This window comes from Myotis daubentonii, chromosome 1 (assembly GCF_963259705.1).
Source record: "Myotis daubentonii chromosome 1, mMyoDau2.1, whole genome shotgun sequence".
In the NCBI taxonomy this organism is placed as follows: domain Eukaryota; kingdom Metazoa; phylum Chordata; class Mammalia; order Chiroptera; family Vespertilionidae; genus Myotis; species Myotis daubentonii.
The window spans coordinates 199,994,963-200,016,334 of NC_081840.1; the positions used below are offsets into that span (position 1 = coordinate 199,994,963).

The 21,372-nt window shown below is 35.9% G+C and overlaps 1 protein-coding gene across 1 annotated transcript; it reads left to right on the forward strand.

The window, feature by feature from the left end:
- Window positions 1-295: 295 nt before the first annotated feature.
- On the forward strand, window positions 296-20,556 carry PDCL2 (phosducin like 2). Its single transcript, XM_059708374.1, has 6 exons — window positions 296-529; window positions 1,208-1,328; window positions 2,147-2,237; window positions 6,927-7,070; window positions 16,606-16,814; window positions 20,399-20,556. The coding sequence occupies exons 1-6, from the start codon at window positions 296-298 to the stop codon at window positions 20,554-20,556; spliced, it is 957 nt and encodes a 318-aa protein (XP_059564357.1).
- The last annotated feature ends 816 nt before the right edge of the window (window positions 20,557-21,372 follow it).

Consider the following 21,372-nt stretch of genomic DNA (forward strand, 5'->3'; position numbering starts at 1 on the left):
TTGGCTGGCCGGCCCCGCCCCCTGATCAGGCCCATTCCCTGGCCACAGTGGGCATCATAGCGACCAGTCATTACGGCGTTATGGTCGCTGGCTTGTTATATACATAGATTCCTCAAAGCATCATATACTCCCTCCTGACAGGCACCATTATGGTAATCTAAACCTTAGCCAGCCAGTTTCTCTTAAATATTTCCCATCAGTCCAGCCCACATCCCTGTTCATGGAGCAGCACTGGCAGCTTCATTGTCCTATTTCTGACCCTGTTGGAAGGAAGGAGGGGTGGGCTTGCGGGACAATGTTTATAAAATCTACAGTAGTGTTCAGCAATGGCAAATTGCTTCATCAAAGCCAGCAAGTGGTAGCGAGTGCTGGCAAGATAGAAGTTACAATCTCTGGAATTCAATCACGGAAATGGCATTCCTTCACTTTTGCCATAGTCAATTGGGCAACAGCATGGCACAGTTCCCACCCATCATCAAGGAGGGGAGATTATTCAGGGATGTGGCTAGCAGAAGGTGAGCTCATTCAGGTGATCTTATACTTTGTTTGCCACAGTATTCACTCCCTTCTTTTGGAAATATCAGGGAAAAAAAATGGATGGCAAACTAGAGAAACAATAGTATATGACTGACAACTTCTGGAAAAGCAGGGGGGGAAAAATCAAATCCTAAGTAATAAAGAAAAAAAAAAGGCTAACTTTCATAGAAAGAAATTGTGATTAGACAGAAATGGAACTACAAAAAGATTCCTGGCCTCTTCTAAAATTTAACCAGGGAATATGGGTCCTAAGAAACTGTATAGCTAACAAGAGAAGCGAGTTCACCTGGAGGTCTTGAATGTGTATGTAGAAATAGCAACAAAACAGTATTTGTTCATGGTGTGAATTGGTTTTGTCTACTATATTCACCAGAGAATATTCCTTCACTTTTTGAATTTACTTCATTAATATTTGACGTGTTCTAAATTATTGTTTGTTCTTCTTAAACACCTCAGTGTAATTTTGAGGGTAGAGAATGTATCCTGTTTATCAAACTATGTAGTTCCATTAGTTCTGGGAAATGGGAAAAAGTAGGCCGCTTTGGTTTAGCCTTTGAAACTGGTTATATGTTTACCTGTAGAATTCAGTGCATAGTTGGAAATGCTACATATTAATTTTACACATAATAAAATACACAGCTATGTTAATAGATTTTCTATTTTTACATAGGATCCAAATGAAGATACAGAATGGAATGAAATTTTAAGAGATTTTGGCATTCTTCCTCCAAAAGAAGAGCCAAAAGATGAAATTGAAGAAATGGTTTTACGTTTACAGAAAGAAGCAATGGGTATAGTTGTGCATTTGGTGGGCTGGATGAAGGGGGTAATACAGTTATGTTACTGATAGTGTATTTCGTGAATTTTGAGGGAGAGAGGACATTAGAAATCATTTAGTATGTCCCACCATACTTTTGCTGATACCTAAAATTCTTAATTCATGTGTTAAAAATTCACATGCCAGTTAATGACAGAGCTGAAATGTCCTGGTATCTAACCTAGTGAGCTTTTTTTTCTTTAGATCATAATTTTTTTACCATGTGATTACCTTATATGTTGATTATTCTATATAGTATATATTATTTGTCAAGATTTCCTGGAACATGGGAAAATCTAAATTTCTGAGGTCTAATTTATTTTTACATCTACTTTAAATTTTTAAATATATTTTATTGATTTTTTTTAACAGAGAAGAAGGGAGAGGGACAGAGAGTTAGAAGGATCGATGAGAGAGAAATATCAATCAGCTGCCTCCTGCACACACCCTACTGGGGATGTGCCCACAACCAAGATACATGCCCTTGACCGGAATCGAACCTGGGACCCTTGAGTCCGCAGGCCGACGCTCTATCTACTGAGCCAAACCAGTTAGGGCTTTACATCTATTTTTAAATGTAGCCTGGTAGTTCTGTGAACTCTGAGGGAGTAATAATATTTAAACAAAACTAAAGCAGTCAACCACAAAATAGCTTTATATATTGCAAACACTGCAACATTAAAGATAGTCTTGATCTTCACTTATCTAATATATCTTTTTTTCTAGACATGTGACTATAAGGTAAAATTAATATTTAAACAATTCAACTGCTTACAATTTATATTGTTTTAGTTAAACCATATGAAAAGATGACTCTTGCACAGTTGAAGGAGGCTGAAGATGAATTTGATGATGAAGATATGAGAGCTATTGAAACATATAGGTACAGTGATTCATTGGGGTAATTTATGAGTTTTGGAATGAAGAATTGTAAAAATGAAACTAAGATAAAGCCCTATTTTGTCTACAGAATAGATTTAGAAAAATACGAAACTAATTTTTAAGATTTTTAAACTAACATATAAAGTAGAATTTTTCCTGAAATTTTTTTGCCTTTGCTTGAATTAAAAACTATCCAATAATGTACCACAGGACTTCATCAAGTGATATACGAGTAAAGTGGAAAATATCAAGAAGCAGCCAATAGAGGGCTATGATGTTCCTTCTTTCATGATGTCTGTCAATGGTTTCTATAATTTAATAATTAATTGCCAGTCATGAATTCTCTCAGAAATTAGAATAGGTGCATACATTACCCAACTTATCTTGATTCTAAAAACGGACAAAGAGATTATAAAAATGTTATGCCAGAGGAAGATATCACTTATGAGTGCAGGCACAAAAATTTAAACAAAATATTTGCAAATTAAGTCTAGCAATTTTTTTTTTTAAAAAAATAAACTTTGGAGAAGTAGTCCTAGGAATGCAAGGTTGTCTTAACATTAAAAAACAAAAACAAAAGCAAAAACAAAAAAAAACACCCCAGTAAATTGTGTTAGAAGCAGCAATGTCAAGTCACAATGAATATACCTGGCACTCATAAAAATTGAACTAGTGTTCCTTGGAAAACTGCTTTATTCCACATTGTGAGTTGTGAAAGTACAGTACACGTCTTGAGCATCATATGGTTCCAGCAAGTAAAGAAGTGCTAAAAAAAAAAAAAAAAAAGTTTAAGGCATAGAAGCCAAACTAAAAGATCTCTCAATGACCAGAGTTGCAACAACTTGAACAACAAAAAGATAAAATATTAGATTATAAAATAAATAATAAAATAAATATCCATGAGTCCATAATGATATAAGTAATTAACTGAATACATGAACAAATTCGAAAGAAATAACACTTCTCCCTCACTAAAGAATTCCAATTAATAAGGGTATATGGAATGAGGAAAATAGAAAAATCATCATTATAGCACCATAGCAATAATTCTTGATGAGCAAGATCTGCTGATAGATACTAAAACGAGTGGATGAAATTTTAAGTAGAAGCATGATATTTGCATAATCTCAAAGTATCTCCCCCTCCAAATATTTAGTAACTATAAGGAAATAGTAAGTTTACAATGTAGAGTTTTGGCAGATTCCATCTTAGGGAAATGATCAAGATTAAAATTATCAATAATACATGTTGACATTAAGTAACTTGATACGATGTGCTGAAGATGACACACCACCTCTGTGGTGTCCTTTTTAATAATTAATCATCTCAATCTAATAAGAATACACCAGAAACCAAAATTTGAGGAACTTTCAAAAAACTGACCAAGTTGATGTCAGGAAAGATGGCAGAATAGAAAACTCCAGAAAGCCATCTGTTTACCTAGACAACAATTGCATTGGCTGAAAATGTCTGAAGTGACAGCTTTGGAACTCTGGAGTCTATGTGGACACTTGCAGCTTCCGGGATAAAACTTGGCTGGTAAATTGCAGTTAGTAGTGGCTGACTTCAGTCCTTAGTTGGTGATAGCTATCCATCTCTCACCCTCTAGTTCCATGGCAGGCTCCTGTTTGGACAGCAACCTTTATTTCTGGTAAAGCTTGCTGGAGCAGGGTGAGCAATAAGGACTTTGTGTTCTGATTGTGGAGTGCTGCTTCTGAATGCAGAGGTACCGGCACAGAGTTTGGGTATCACTGTGTCAACCCCATTGGCTCAGGGGGATTCCAGAGCATTTAAGGGAGCCACCTCTATTTTTTATGGACATTAAAAAACAACCATATATATGGGGGAATTTAAATGCCTTGGAAAAGATGAAGGCTCACAGAAGATGTTATGGTTTCATCTCAGGCTGATCCCTGGCTAGAGACACCTTACAATAATAATAAAACCAACCATGGGGAAGGAGGAGAATCTGATTTCCAGAGTTATCACATTATAGGAATCAAATGTTCAGTTTCAACAAGAGCGTCACAAAGAAATGGGAAAGTGCGGCCCATTCAAGCTGTCTTCCAAAAGCTGTACCATTTTGCGTTCCTACCACCAGTGAATGAGAGTTCCTGCTGCTTCACATCCTCTCTGGCATTCGGTGGTGTCCGTGTTCCAGATTTAGGCCACCCTCTTTGGTGTGTAGTGGCTTCTTGATTTATTTGCATTTTCCTGAAGACATAGATGTGGAGCACCCTCTCATAGGCTTATTTGTCATCTCTGAATCTTCTTGAAGTGAAGTGTCTATCAGGCCTTTGGCCTATTTTTAAGTCAGATTGTTTTCTTATTGTTGCATTTTTAGAGTTTTCATATATTAAGGACAACAGTCCTTTGTCAGATGTGACTTTTGTCATTTTCTCCCAGTAACTGCTAAGGAGATAGGTTCCTAGAGAGAGCAGTTGTTACAGCCGTTTTCTGATCCCCAGAGGAATTAGGTTCTCGGGCACAATTGGAACAGTAGTTTCAATTTCCCAAGTTTCTGGATTGTAGCAGAGAAACCTGTTCCCTTGGCAGACCAATTTTGCAATGTTGCTCAGGGAGTCATTTCGATAGCCCAGTCTAGAACCCCCTCCTTTCCATTGGGTTTGTAAATCACTTAATTTCACAGGTTAAGCTTCTTGCTGTTTAAAATAGCTAGGACTTTCTTCAACTGAGTCCCACCTGATATGATTGTTGGGTGTAAAATGCAGGCTACTGAGCATTAAATCACTTCCTGATGGCAAAACTAACCCAGGTCTTCCCGTCTCTCCCTGCCTAATTCCATTGACATAGCAAAGAACAATGAGGAAGAGAGGTGGAAGAGGGGAGGAGAAAGAGATATAGTTGGTAGTTGCACCGTTAAGTAGGGAACACAAACTTTTTGAAAATTTTGAAAGATATTAAGCCAGTGAGATCAAATTGAGGAATTTGATATTAAATACTCAGTGCCAAAAAATCAGCTCCCAGAAGATCTTTGGAGGAACTAAATTCTGAATATCTGGGTCAGTAGAGGGAAAATGGAAGGACTTCAGTTTGAAAATTGTGAGAGGGGCCCTCCCTAGATGTGGGTCATTATTCTTGGCATTCTCCTCTAGGCTTCGTTTTGCTTGGAGTACTTGTTACGTAGAGTGGTTTCACCTAACATGTTTCTAATTAGTAAAATAAGGACAGAGTGTTTTAAAATATACCCAGGATTTGGTATCTATTCATGTAGAGCGAAGCCAACAGATCAGGAGATAATTGACATTGAAAAGAGTTTTTTACTCAGAGTTCTCAAGAACAGGGGGCATGCACCACAATCCCAGGCCACACAGGGAAGCACTGGAGTTGGTTGAGAGGCAGGAGTGAAGGGATGACATGGGCACCCGCCTTCATTGTGGTTTCCGTGGGCAAGACAAGCTAAGCAGGGTAAGCAGATTTAGGATTGGCTAATTTGAATCATTTTGGCAGGCTGTGGGCTACAGTGACTGTCTCTAGTTGTCTGGTATCTGGCCCAGGGATAATTAGGGCAGAGGGTTAGTGGCGCAGTTTAATAAAAGAGGTGATTGAGGGGCTGGGCTCTGGACTGGTCGGTTTGCATCTGAGGAATTTGCTCTCCTGCAGGAGGTTGCTATCTTTCAGAATTAGCTAGACCTGGGAGGGATAGTCTGTCCAGGATCAGCAAAGGCAAGAATACAGAAAATAAGAAAATACAGTTAGTACACAGAAAGAAGGGAAGAAAGTATTCCCAAGATAACTTAGGGATATAGCATCGGTAACTTTTAAGACATTTGCACATCAGAAAACATTTAGAGCTGCTTCATGAATCCGAGCATTCAACAACTGAGTCAGAGTATGTAAATTTTGAGAATTGATTAAGAAAGCTTTAAGGCTCTTCTGTGGATGAATAACTAGGTAACATGGAATGCTCACTGTGTGCTAGGCACCATCCTAAGAAATTTACCTGTATTATCTCATTCAATTCCCAACAACCCCATGCAAGTAGGTATTGGTATTATTCTCCTTGCAAAAGCTTAGAGAAATCAAATAACTTGCCCAAATTCATGCTGCTAGTAACTAGGAACTAGTATTTAAACCTAGTCTAGTCTCACCGTAGAGTTCAAACTCATCATTCTTCTTTATCACTTCTCTACCTGTAATAAATTTTATAACAAGTAATTATACATATTCACAAAGGCTTTAGACTGAAGGTCAGTTTAGCATGATAGTTGAGAGCACATAAATAGGGATAAAAATAATATTAACTTTACACAGTTTTTTGCAAGGATAAGCTAATGTAATGCACTTAAAATAGTGCCTGGCAACATAATAAGCACTCCATAAATGTTAGCCATTGTTATGATTATTATATACAAGTATTTAACCTGTATAGGAGAATTTGTTGGTTCAGTATCTAAATAAACTCTCTATAGCTATGATTAAGACCTAGTCTTAAATAAAAATAAATTTAGAAGTCAGTCGCTAACTTCTTACTTGCAACACTAATGGCAACACAGATTTCCATATAAACAGATAAATTGGCATTATAACACCATTAATAGTTATTCTGTAATTTTTTAAGTGTTTGATATGTACTAGCATTACATTCATTACCCTAAATTGTTACTGTAGATGGGAATGACCTTAAGAATATAACAATTTTATTATGTAATTTTATTTTTTTAATTAGAGAAAAGCGGTTACAGGAATGGAAAGCTCTTAAGAAAAAACAAAAATTTGGGGAGTTAATAGAAATTTCTGGAAATCAATATGTGAATGAAGTCACAAATGCAGACAAAGATGTATGGGTTATAATTCATCTATACAGGTCAAGGTAATTACCTTTTTGTAAAATATTAATATACTAATGTTTTAAGAACATATCACTGGTTTTTAGGGTTTATAAACCATATAACAAAGACTACTCACAAAAGAAAATAAGAATATATGTATAGAGTCATTGGCTTTAGGGATTAAATTAGGTATTTTAATATATTTTCTTGTTTAATTTTAAAAACTTGACATACTTTTTAGAAAAATAAGCATTCTTTAGCAGTTACTTTAAATAAAACATATGGAAAATTTCAAACGTATAGAAAAATAGATATAAGGATAAAATGAGCCCCCTAAATATTGGCCAGGTAGATTCAACAGTTAACATTTTGCCATATTTGTATCATTTGCGTGTATTTACAGAATGATTTAAAAGTAAATTACACACACCATGACACTTTTAAGTACTTTAGAATGCATTTTCAAAACATAAGGGCATTTTTCTATATCACCATAATACCATTTTCTCACCTAACAAAATTAACAATCATTTTTAATAGTGTCTAATATACAGCTCTTACTCAGATTCTCCCAACTGACTTCAAAATGTCTTTTATAAATACATATATTTTTTCATTGAATCCAATCAATGCTCAGGCAGTGCATTTGAATATATCATATCTCTTGTCTCTTTTAACAGAACAATTTCTTTGCATGTCCCTATTCCCCTAGTTAGTTTTAGAGTACCTAGTTGTACTAAGTATAATCCATATGTCCCCCTGTCTCATCAGCCTGGTATAATGATAATTGCGAAGAGTGGACTTTCCCCAAGTCTGTGCCAAAGAGGAGCTGCAACCTCCCAGTTTCACAAATCTCTCATAGAAACAGCACCTCTAGTGTTAGGTCCCAAGCCCTCTCTCTGCTTGGGCTCTAACCCGATTCAGGAACGGAGGCTGTGGCAGTAGCCCTTGTCCTTATTTCATTCTCTGAATAAAAAATATCTTCTTTCTTCAGGTCCTCAGAGAAATTCTATACCGAGCAAGTTAGAGCCCTGCTGTTTACCAGCTCACCAGTTCCTCCGACAAATTTTGATAGGAATCACACCCCATAAAAGAAGACATTAATTTTACTGTAACTAAAATGCTTGGTAAATAATTTTTTAATAGTTTAAAAATAATCATTCCCCATTTATCCTATTCCACTATCTGGATAACCCAATTTGGAGATTTGCTGATGTGGGTCCTTTACAAATAAGTATATGAAACAGCAACATTTACAATACTAAGATTTGTGTGTCATAAATGTTATATACTGAAGTGGTACACTGAATGTTTCTCCTGAAACCCATTATGATAAGCAGAATAGATATTGGTTCTGAATGACCATACCCTGGTATAAAATTATTTTAATGGTTATTTCTAGATAAATTACTGGTTTTGACCAATAATTTTCAAAAACTTATAGAAGAGGTTGAATGAGTTTTAGTGTCAGGTTTCCAACTGCCATGTGCTTCGATGGACTTAAAAGTCTAAGGATCCATTTTTATAATACTTTAAGTATCTGTGAGCTCAGAAGTTCTTTGGGGCAATATAATAAAGTTACATAAAATATTAGTTTTCTTTTTTTAAATATATTTCATTGTTTTTTTTACAGAGAAGAAGGGAGAGGGATAGAGAGTTAGAAACATCAATGAGAGAGAAACATTGATCAGCTGCCTCCTGCACATCTCCTACTGGGGATGTGCCTGCAACCAAGATACATGCCCTTCACTGGAATCGAACCTGGGACCTTTCAGTCCACAGGCCGATGCTCTAGCCACTGAGCCAAACCAGCTAGGGCATAATATTATTTATAATAGTTATAATTTAATATTATAAAATGAAGCATAACTATTAAGTTTGTATTTCTAGCTGCCTTTTGTAACTCTAGGAGGGTAAGAGTTTGTTTTTTAACTAGGTTCCTAAGTTTTATAATTTTAATACTTTTTTGCCACTAAATTTCTAGAACTGGGCCCATTCCTTATCCAAGTGAAGACTCCGCCTACATAGAGTACCTTAGAGGGATCTAACTAACCCTGGGCCACTGACCCTAGTGGCTCAGCTTAAAATTAGCTTTGCTTCTGATTTTATGAAATCTTACATCTGTGTCCAAATTCTGACTTTGGCGGGGTAGGAGGAGGAACTTCTGTATTATTCTTATACCTAACTGCATATGTTGAATCTCGCATACCTAGTTAGTTTTAGAGTACCTAATTGTACTAAGTATAATCCATATGTCCCCCTGTCTCATCAGCCTGGTATAATGATAATTGCGAAGAATGGACTTTCCCCACTCTTCGCAATTATCATTAACTATGCTCTTAACTTGTTTTCTGATGTTAGAGGTCTCCTTGATATTTTATAATTCTCACGGAGTTTAATTCTGGCCCCTAAGCCCCAAATCCACATTTGTTCCCCTACCACTTGCTGTCATAACTGTCTTCAAGGAGCTACTGTCTCCTTGCACCACAGTCTGTTATGCCATTCTCTCTTAATTCCATACTCGTCACTGCCACCACCAGTGCCCGCCTGCCTTCTGCCATTCACACCACTCACTTCCTAAGTGTTTGTTATACCACTGACTCAGCTCTCATTCAGATAGTAATGATAAAAGTAACCTAAACTTGATATTAGTGAATTAAGTTCACCTATTTGAGGAAGAGTGAAACTTATAAAGTCAATTTATGGCAGTTTTGTTTGGAAAATTAATATTTAAGTTAGGCAGTACATGCATTTCTAATGTTACTTTTAGTAGGCCACTCACTAAAATAAAGCAGTGTCTACATTTATAGCAGGTTAGAATTATCAAAAGAATTCTGAAGTGTAAATGAAACATATAGTCATTTAACTTGTTAGCTTCTTGCTCCATAAATTGATATATAACATCAATTACCTTAAGAGTATTTCTGAAGATTTTGTAGGTATTAGAGATGCAAAGGTATATATAAGGCATCTATCTCTGCCATTAAAGAAATTTCAGTACTCTAGAGAAGAGACAATTAAATGTAGTAATAAAGTCTTTTGTGTGCTTTGGTTGAGTTCTATAGAGTGAGGGCACTAAATAGGGAGTAGTTAAGTTCTACCCTGGTGCTGTCCTCAAAAAATAAGAAAAAATCCCCCAAGTTTACAGAGGTGGAGGAAGTAGACAGGCTGAATTGGATATTTTAGGTGGAGTGTACAGCTTGAACAAAGGTACATAAATAAGAGACATCATCTTGCTTTGGAGTGCTTTAAGTAATATGATAGCGGGCAGAGAGTAATGCTATAGAGATAGGCAGAAGCCAGAACATGGAGAACCTTGAAAGCTACACTGAGGAGCCCAGACTTTATCATGAAGGCAGTGAGAGCTGTTGAAGGATTTTAAGCTTGAGGGAAGGGCAGTTGTTACACGATAAGATTTTCATACTGAGCTCCCTTTGTCAGCAGGGTCAAGGATGAATTTGAAGAACTAAGCCTGGAAACAGACCATTTAGGGTAATCTGACATAGCTCAGATAAGAAAGAAAAGGAGTAAGGCAGTGGAGAAAGAGAGGAGAGGCTAGGTATGAGCTAAGGAGGTAGAATCAATCTAATCAACATTAGATGTTGTAGACGAAAGGGAGATTTTTGGCCTGGGTGGGTGTAAGACTAAGGAAATAAAGAAGACAATACATTATGGCCGTGGTCGGCAAACTGCGGCTCGCGAGCCACATGCGGCTCTTTGGCCCCTTGAGTGTGGCTCTTCCTAAGCCTTAGGAGTACCCTAATTAAGTTAATAACAATGTACCTACCTATATAGTTTAAGTTTAAAAAATTTGGCTTTCAAAAGAAATTTCAATCGTTGTACTGTTGATATTTGGCTCTGTTGACTAGTGAGTTTGCCGACCACTGCATTATGGTATAGTTTAGATGAGAAAAGCTAAGGGGGACTCCGATGACCAACCCATGGGCCAGTATAAAGATTAGTAAATGAATGTATGTTTGTATATGTCAGATGAAGATGAAGATTTTGTGTGTGTGTAATTCTCTGCTTTGACGTATTTTTTAACCTTTTGACCTCCACCCATTTCTCCCAACCTCCATCCTCCACCTCTGGCAACCACCAATCTGATTTTTGTATCTGTGAACTGCTTTTTGTTGTTTTGTTTTGTTTTGTTTTTAGTTTCCACATTTAAGAGAGATCTTAAGGTACTTGTCTTTCTTTCATATAACATAAAGCCCTCAAGGTTTGTCCATATTGTGGCAAATGGAAATGTTTCATTCTTTTTTTATGGCTGAATAGTGTTACATTGCATATATATATATATCACAGTTTCTTTATTCATTCATGAACTGATGGACACTTAGGTTGTTTCCATATCTTGGCTATTGTAAATAATGCTGCAATGAACATAGGGGTACATTTTTTTTTAATCTTGTGTTTTCATTTTCTCAAGTTAAAAACCCAGAAGTGGAATTGCTGGATCATATGGTAGTTCTATTTCTAATTTATGAAGAACCTCCATACTGTATTCCATAGTGACTGCATCAAATTACATTCCCACCAGCATGGTTTCCTTTTCTCCACATCCTTGCTAACACTTGTTATTTCTTATCTTTTTTATAACAATCATTCTAACAGGTGAAGTGATTACTCATTGTGGTTTTGATTTGCATTTCCCTGATAACTAATGATGTGGAACATCTTTTCATGTGCTTGTTGGCCATCTGTATGTCTTCTTTGGGAAAATATCTATTTAGAGCTTTGACCCATTTTTTGATTGTTGTTGTTTTTTGTTATTGAATTGTATGAGTTCTTTATATATTTTGGATATTAGCCCCTTAACAGATATATGAATTGCAAATATTTTCTCCTGTTCAGTCGATTGACTTTTCATTTTGTTGATGGTTCTTTTGCTTTGCTTTTTAGTAGAATGTAGTCCCATATATTTATTTGTGTTTTTGTTGCTTTTGCTTCTGGTTTCAGGTTAAAAAAATAATTGCCAGGACCTATGTCAAAGAGCTTACTGCCTATGTTTGCCTCGAGGAGTTCTATGGTTTCAGGTCCTATGTTCAAGTCTTTAATCCATTTTGAGTTAATTTTTATCTAAGGTGTAAGATAGTGGTCAAATGTTATTCTTTTGCATGTGGCTGTCCAGTTTTCCCAGCACTATTTATTGAACAGATTGTCCTTTCCCCATTGTATATTCTTGGCTGGCTGTTTTGTCATAAAATAATAGACCATATATGTATGGGTTTAATTCTGGGCTCTCTATTCTGTTCCACTGTATCTGTTTTTATGCCAATACCATATTATTTTAATTACTATAGCTCTGTGGTATAGTTTTAAATCAGGGAGTGTGATGCCGCTCTCTTTGTTCTTTCTCAAGATTGCTTTGGCTATTCAGGTATTTTTTGTGGTTCTATACAAATTTTAGGATTATTTGTCCTATTTTTTTGAAAAATGTCATTGGAATTTGATAGGGATTGCACTGAATCTGTATATTGCTTTGGGTAGTATGGACATGTTAACAAAAATGATTTTCCCAATCCATTAGTATGGAATATCTTTCCATTTATTTGCTCTTTTCTTCAATTTCCTTCATTAATGTAGTTTTCAATACATAGGTCTTTCTTCTCATTGGTTAAACTTACTTCTAGTTATTTTTTTAATGCAGTTGTATAAGGGATTGTTTTCTTTATCTTTCTGAGAGTTTGTTAGTGTACAGAAATGCAACAGATTTTTATATATTGATTTTGTATCCTTCAACTTTACTGAATTTCTTTTTTAGTTCTAATAGTTTTTTTTGATGGAGTCTTTTGGGTTTTCTACATATCATATCACCTGCAAGTAGTGACACTTCCATTTCTTTCTTTCCATTTTGGTTGCCTTCCATTTCTGTTTCTTGCCTAGTTGCTCTGGTTGGGACTTCTGCTGATTAAAAGTGGTGAGAGTGGGCATCCTTGTCTTATTCCTGATCTTACAGGAGAGGCTTTTCACCATTGAGTAGGATGTTAGCTGTGGGCTTGTCATATATTGGCTTTATAATGGTGACATACATTTTTTTCTGCACCCACTTTGTTGAAATTTGTGAAACAAGTTTAGTAAAAATATATTGAGAATAATATATGAAATTCCTCTCCCAGATGTTGATTAGAACTTAGTGCATTTTTTTACACTTAAAAATAATTTTTATTTATTTATTATTATTTTTTAATTTCTTTATTAAGGTATTACATATGTGTCCTTATCCCCCCTTATCCCCTCAACCCCCGACTCATGCCCTCACCCCCCTGTTGTCTGTGTCCATTGGTTATGCTTATATGCATGCATACAAGTCCTTTGGTTGATCTCTCCCCCTTACCCCCACCCTCCCCTACCTTCCCTCTGAGGTTTGACAGTCTTATCAATGCTTCTCTGTTTCTGGATCTGTTTTTGTTCATCAGTTTATGTTGTTCATTATATTCCATAAACGAGTGAGATCATGTGATATTTATCGTTCTCTGACTGGCTTATTTCACTTAGAACTTAGAGCATTTTCATTGATTTCCATTATCAGGATTTGTTTAAATGGAACAAGAACTCAAATACATGCAAAGCAATTTGAGTGCAGAAATCTGTATTTTTCTCTGATCATTTACATTTGTCTGGCCCACATCTAACCATCATTTTTTTCTTAGTAACTTTTATCAAGTTTTCTTAAAGCATGCATTTGATTTTCACAAGAACTACAATGATTTTTCTTGTCCCACAAGCAGGAAGAACACACAAAAGTCTAGAAGGGTCTTCATCTGCCTGGAGCATGCAGCATGCCCTGGCATGAGTCACTCAGTAAGTGAGCTTAGACTATGGGTGTGACAGGTTTTAGGAGTTGAAAATACTAAAGGGAAATAGGATGCTTCTATGATATCATGAAAGAGGCTAATTAAACATTGAATATTATTCTTAAAAATATTTTTTGAAAAGACATACAAAGGAAGTCCAAGAGAAAAAACTAATTTTGTCTGTTCAAAGGAGCTTTCCCTGATCAACACAGTTTACACTAATCTTTTTCTTCTCATACACTATTTCAAATATAATCCATATGAATGATGGGGAAATGAGTACAAAGACAAAAAGGAAAGCTACACTTCTAGCAAATTTAGGTTTATTAAAAGAAAAAAGAAGAGAAAGATCAGATTTTTTGCCGGGAGCCGGTCCATCCTTGCTGTTTCAAGGGACCTGGCATATATGGCATACGGTTCTTAATATGTTTGTTCACCTTCTTGGCGCTGTGTTTTAACCAAGGTCACCTCTCCAAGAAAGGTTGAATCCCCAGGTACGGATTTTCCCCTGAAGTTAGGGAGGGAATAAAACCCCTCAACTAAGTGCCAGGCGGGTAATTAATCCCTTTAACTACAAACAATCATGCTTAAACTACATAATCTTTTCTCCCTGGAATGGAGATAAGAAACGCCCTAACCTTTGTAATAGAGATTGATAGGATTGAATCAACTGGTATAAATACAGTTGTAACAAGACAGAAAGAGACAGAACTCAGAACACAGAACTGAGAACACAGGGCTTGGAAGACAGGACCAAGAGAGACAGAGCCTAGGCACAGAACCTACACAGAACGTTCTCTAGAGACAGAAGAACTTCGCTGGCGAGAGCATGCCGGAGGATCCTGGAGAGGGACTGGCCTCGGAGCCTAGAGACAGAGCCTAGCGGGAGAACATGGCAAGGGATCCTGGACTGAACCTGACTACAGAGATTGGCAGGAGAACCTGACTGAAACCTGGACACTGAACCTGACTGGAGAGCCTGGACAGAACCTGGCTGGAGAACCTAGCGAGGGAACATGGCTACAGAACCTCGCTGGAGATCCGAAGCAGAACCTCTCTGGAGATCCGGGCTAGAGATCCTGGCTAGGTTGCTGATCAACTGAACGCTGTCTCCGTGTCATTCCTTCTTCGCCGACTCCGTCTACACCTTTGGGGACCCCTGGACCCGCTGGGGTTGGACCCCGGCAATTTTTGTTTTAGTTGTTAAGAGAGGAGGGGAAATGAAGTTCATTAACTGTATATATCAAAATGGATAAGATTGCCCAGAGAGTGTGTCTGAACTGATAAGAGGGTTCGGAACACAATCCCAAGGAACATGTATGTTTGAGGCATAGATAGGAGAAGGTAGTCAAAGAAGTAAAAAGGAAATCAATAGAAAGTATTTTCCCAGGAGCCAAAATAAGAGGGCCTTTCAAGAATGGAAGTGAACAGAACATATAGATTTTTATTTTCCTTTTCATCTGGGCTGTGAACAGAAGGAGAGAGAGTAGTTACTAGAAGGGGACAGAGAGTTGTAAGGGAATTTTAAAAAATTTACTGACTTGAATGTGCTTATGTAAAGTGGAGAAGGAAAGATTGAGAAAACAGGAAAGGAGGGAAGCAGAATAACAGAGAAAAGTCCCATAGGAAATGCAAGAAGTATGGAATGAATAGAGGACTAGCTTTGAAACATTTTAATAAAGCTGTGAGTGAATGATAGACTGGGAGAAAAGGGATAAATGGAGGTAATGGGAGATAAGTGATAAAGCAGGAAAAATCACAGGATTTGGTTACACTTCCAATCAATTTTAGATTTCTAATGAATAGTTCTGGATTAAGAAGAACAGAATGTGGTATGGAGTGGGATGTCAAGGAAAAGTGTGGGTGATGTTTGTTAGAGTCAAGAAAAACAAGGAAGTTGGAGATAAGGAGTTTTGGATTTGATAATCTCATGTGAAAATAAACCTTGGATGGTGATAAGAGTTGGAATTCCTTTGTTTCAATTCTGAACTGCCATGGGTTCCCTAGAAGTGTCATTTTTCTCTCTCTCTTATCTCTGTATATAAAAGCCTAAGCAACCAAACGACCAAACCACAGGTTGACCGGTTGCTATGACGTGCACTGGCCGCCAGGGGGTAGACACTCAACGCAGGAGCTGCCCTCTGGTGGTCAGTGTGCTCCCACAGCGGGAGCGCTGCTCAGCTGACTGACGGGGGCCAGATGCCAGACTTACAGCTGGCGAGCACAGCTGCAGTGACGCAAGCCTTTCCCACCTCCATGACAGCACTACCAAGCGGCTGTGGCAGGCGCAGTGGGGCCAGCTGCATGGCGCCTGACCCGAGCTCGGACTCCTCCCCAGCCACCTGCCACTTCATGCACTACTATATCCCTGCAGGGATTAAGCTGAAACCGGCAGTCCGTCATCCCCTGAAGGGTCCCAGATTGTGAGAGGGCACAGGCCAGGCTGAGGGACCCCACCGATGCATGAATCTGTGCCCTGGGCCTCTAGTGTCATATAAATTAGGAACTGGCTTGATTAAACTGATGCTAAATCAGATGTGGTTAGCCTTAGTTAGGCATCAAATTCCCATGGTAGCTAGCTTTATTCCCAGGCTGTTTGGTGTTTATAATGAAAATCAGAGGACTGAAGGTAACAATAGAGGACAATACTGATATGGGCTTATTAAAAGAATATCTAAAGATATATTTTTGTTATGGAGATGTTTCACTTATTTTATTAGACTGAGATGAGTAGTTTGTTTTCTAAAGATCATGTATGTACTGTTTCTCTTTTTAGCATACCAATGTGTTTGTTGGTTAATCAGCATCTTAGTCTTCTAGCAAGAAAGTTTCCAGAAACTAAATTTACTAAAGCCATCGTGAATAGCTGTATTCAACACTACCATGATAATTGTTTACCAACAATTTTTGTTTATAAAAACGGTCAGATAGAAGGCAAATTCATTGGAATTATAGAATGTGGAGGAATAAATCTCAAGCTAGAAGGTAATTATATTATTTTTAAAATTTGTTTAAAAAAAAGAGGTGAAACTTCACTAAATTAACAAATATCATGAAAGTTTATTTCCATAAGATTGCTTTCCTTTTCTTCCAGTCTCTGCTTGTATTCCTCTAGATTAATTTCCTATAATAATATTCTTATCATAACCCCCAATTCCTTAAGTCCTTATTGGTTCCTTGTCTCAAATAAGTTAAAAATTCGGAATCTTCTGCCTGAGAATTTCAGCCCACTTATCTAACTGTATTTCTCAATGCTTTCCAGTTTCTCTGCAGCCAGGCTGGACTTCAACCACTACCCCAGACACACTCATTTGTTCCTTTAGACTTCATTTCATACTTTTCCCCTGTGCCCTAAATAACCTACTCTTTATTCTTGCTTCCAAATCCTATTCCCTCTTGTGTCCTCCTAGTTTTCCATTTATCCCATGATATGATTTTGGACCAATTCATAATCTATCTTCCTGTTCTCTATTGAATTTCTATAGCATATATTCTCTATACAACTAACTTTTCACTTATCCACATACTATCTGATTTTGTTGGTTAATTAATTCCCTTTGAAGTTTGTCTCCCTAATAAGTACAAGGACCATATATCCTATTATTTTCTTTTTCATAGAACATAACACAGGACTTGATATTTCTACCTTCCTTAATGATTTTTACTTCCTGACTTAGTTCTGAGGCCACATCCTTCATCAAGTCATTACTTGGAACTGCATTAATTTCATATTATATAAATCTTTTTCTCTTACCATTGTGTTAAAGCCATTGTGAATAGTTGTTTTTAACAGCTAGTTTATCCGCTCTTTAGTTCCCTTAAAACTGTTTTTGGCCTTACTGAGGCTCCAATACCTTAATTGTTCCTGAATTACCCCCTTTCCTTCTCCTAGTCTCTAGGGCCCTCTTTGTTTTATCACCCTGTTTTTTTCAGCTTGGACCTTATTCCTTTATTTAATATTTTTTTTAAAAAATAATAGGAAAAACAATAATATAGCACTCATTCATGTAATTACCAAAAATAACAAATGTGAACGTTTGTTCATATTTGCTTCAGCTATTTTGTTAAATTGCTGAAATAAACTTTACAGATATAGTTGAAATTACCTATATTTCCATTCCTAGTACCATTCCCTCTTTTCCTCCCTAGAGACAATCACTATCATGAATAATATGTTATCTGGTCCAGGCTTTTTTACTAGTATATTAAAAATATTTTTAGCCCTAGCTGGTTTGACTCAGTGGATAGAGCGTCAGCCTGCTGACTGAAGGATCCCTGGTTCGATTCCAGTCAAGGGCACATGCCTGGGTTGCAGGCTTGATCCCCAGTAGGGGACATGCAGGAGGCAGCCAATCAATGATTCTCTTTCATCATTGATGTTTCTATCTCTTTCTCCCTCTCCCTTCCTCTCTGAAATCAATAAAAATATTTAAAAATATTTTTAAATTGTCATAAAATATACATAATATGAAATTTACCATCTTAAACATCTTTAAATACATAATGCAGTACTATTAACTACAGTTACCATGATATACATTATGTATCCAGGACTTTATTTTGTAAATAAATAAGTTATTTAACCATTTTCAAGTATAGAGTTCAGTGGCATTGTGTGCATTCACATTATTGTGCTACCACCACCATTATCCATCTCTAGAATACTTTGATCTTGCATAACTGACACTCTATACCAATTAAACAATAGCTCCCCACTCCCCTCTCCCTGTAGCCCCTGGCCACTATCATTCTACTTCCTGACTCTGAATTTGACTACTCTCAGTACATTGTATAAGTACATCATACAGTATTTGTTCCTTTGTGATTAACTTATTTCACATAGCATAATGTCCTCAATGTTCATCCATGTTGTAGCATGTATCAGAATTTCCTTCCTACTTAAGGCTGCATAATACTCCGTTGTATTTTTATGCCATATTTTGCTTACCTATTTATCTGTTGATGGACACTTGAGTTGTCTTTATCTTTTGGTTATTGAGAATGATGCTGCTATGAACACGTACAAATAATCAGTTCTAGTCCCTGTTTTCAATTCTTTTGGGTATATACTTGGAAGTAGAATTTCTGAGTCATATGGTAATTCTGTTACAATTTTTTGACCAACAGCATACTGTTTTCCATACTAACTGCACCATTTTATACTCCCACCAACAATGTATAAGAATTCCAGTGTCCCACATTCTTACCAACACTTGCTATTTTCTGTTTTTTTGTTTGTTTGTTTTTATTGTGGCCGTCTTAATGTGTGTGAGGTATTTTCCCTACTGATTTTAAATGTTTCCTATATTATTTTTTATGGTTCAAAAATACTTTAGTTTGTTTATGACATCTCTACTATTTGCTTATCTCTGAATCAATATAGCATGGTCTTAGCTTTATAACTATAGCTTTATAACAATCTAGTTGTCTCTAGTAGGCCAAGTCTTTTTCAAAATTTCATATAAATGTTAGAATCAGTCAAGTTCTGTGAAAAATCCTGTTGATTATTTATTAGAGTAATTGTTAGAGACTTCATATCCTAATTACAGTGGATATTTCTATCCACGAATGAGATATCTCTTGTCACTTATTTAGGTCTTTTATAATTTTCCTCATAAACATAATATGTATATATTATATATTGTAATGTAATATATTTTGTAATTTTCCTCATATTCTGTTCATCTACTCAGTGCTTAGGAATAAAATTTACAAAATGGTGAATTTGTAGGAATGGGGGAATTTGGGGTTATCAAGTCAATTCTTTTCAGTTTTTCTCTTGGATATATTTTGGCATTTCATATTTTTTGTTGAAATTTTCTCATTAAAGTTTTCAAATATATTGGCATTAGTGGTTTCATAAGTAGTCTCAGAGCTTTAAAATCTTTACTTTGGTTATGTCCCATGTCAATTCTTGGTATTATTGGTTTTTTTCCCCCCTTTTCTTATCACCATTTTTGTGTGAGGTGTGTCTATTAGTCTTTTCAAGCCACCAGCTTTTTATTTTGTTGGTCACCTCTACTTACTTTGTTTTCCTACTTTGTTGAGTGTTTTCTTTCTGTATATCCCTCTTTCTGATTTTCTTGGGTTTACTTTATTGTTCTTTTTTTAGCTTCTTGATTTGAACTTTCAAACAACTTATTTTCAATCATTTTAAAATAAAAATTTTAACCAAAATTTCTCCCTTTAAGTATAATTTTGCTCTATCCAATGCATATTTTGATATTTTAGTGCTTTCATTGTCATCCGGTTCTAAATATACCCTTTCCAATAGTATTTCTCTCTAGTTCTAGGTGATTTAAATGTGACCAAGCCTTCTGTACTTTGTCACAAAAAAATGGGTTTTCCAGGTGACTATTTTGGTGAGTGTCAAAATAAGAATTTATGGTGTATTACTGTCAATTCATTTTGAATTAAAATATGTATTTTGCAGTAAAAATATACCCTTTTCACATTAATTTTATTAGATCATAATTTTATTAGAATCAACTCTTTTCATATAAATGAGAAACTCTTCTTTTCATTTTTCTAAGATTTTAATCTAATTTAATGATGGGTTATTATTGCAGAACTTGAATGGAAGTTAGCAGAAGTTGGAGCAATACAGACTGATTTGGAAGAAAACCCCAAAAAAGGCATTATAGATGTGATGGTATCTTCAATAAGAAACAGTTCTATTTATGATGACACTGATAGTTCAAACAGTGATGATGACGATACCAAGTAGAGGGAAATAGTTAATAAATAGCTTTAAAGTGTTTATGTACTGAATGCTTTATTTGTCACTGCCTTTATAATCAGAGATCAGAAGATTTATAGATTTATTGTCAGTTTCATGTTAGAATTATAGCTTAGACATCACTTCAAAAACTTTCAGGTATTTCAGAAATTGCCTCTAACAAAACCAGAATGTATACTGAATCCTTAAATTATTTTTCTCTGGCTTATCCTTTTTCTGAACCACTTTGGACAAAAATGATACTACAAGTCCTATGAATGAGAATGATCAAAGAGAACCATGAAATTTTATTTAATTTATAGTAATAAAGTTTAAAGTCTATTATTTAGGGGCCTTGCATGTAAATACTTAAATTTGTGACCATACGCTTTTTCTTTGAAATTTCTCACTTATTAAAAAAATTAACCACTCAATATAAAAATGCAATTTAAACATTCTAAAAAGTACATAAGAAACACATCCACTTATTATTGTTTTAATATTTCTATTATTAAGTTATAAAATGAATAAATACTGTCATTAATAGACTATAGAATCATTAGAACTATATGACATGTAAATTTCTAAATCAGGAGAAGGGAGAAAAACATATTGTGAAGTTTACCTATGTTTTAATAGTAATACCAGAATAAATCACCAACAGAAAACATATAATATTAGGATACTGCAGAAGGCCTGCAGGATGTTTTAATTTGGTTTAGTAATGAACACCATTTATATTTATTTTTACTTTTTATTTTTGTTAATCCTCACCTGAGGATATTTTTTCCCATTGATTTTTTAGAGATAGTGGAAGGGAGGGAG

Bases quoted from the DNA above. Each gene is read 5' to 3' on its own strand.
- PDCL2 (XM_059708374.1), top strand. From the start codon at position 296: ATGTTTATAAAATCTACAGTAGTGTTCAGCAATGGCAAATTGCTTCAT. The intron at 1,329-2,146 runs GTATAGTTGTGC...ATATTGTTTTAG, and splicing joins TTTACAGAAAGAAGCAATGG to TTAAACCATATGAAAAGATG. The intron at 16,815-20,398 runs GTAATTATATTA...TTATTATTGCAG, and splicing joins AATAAATCTCAAGCTAGAAG to AACTTGAATGGAAGTTAGCA.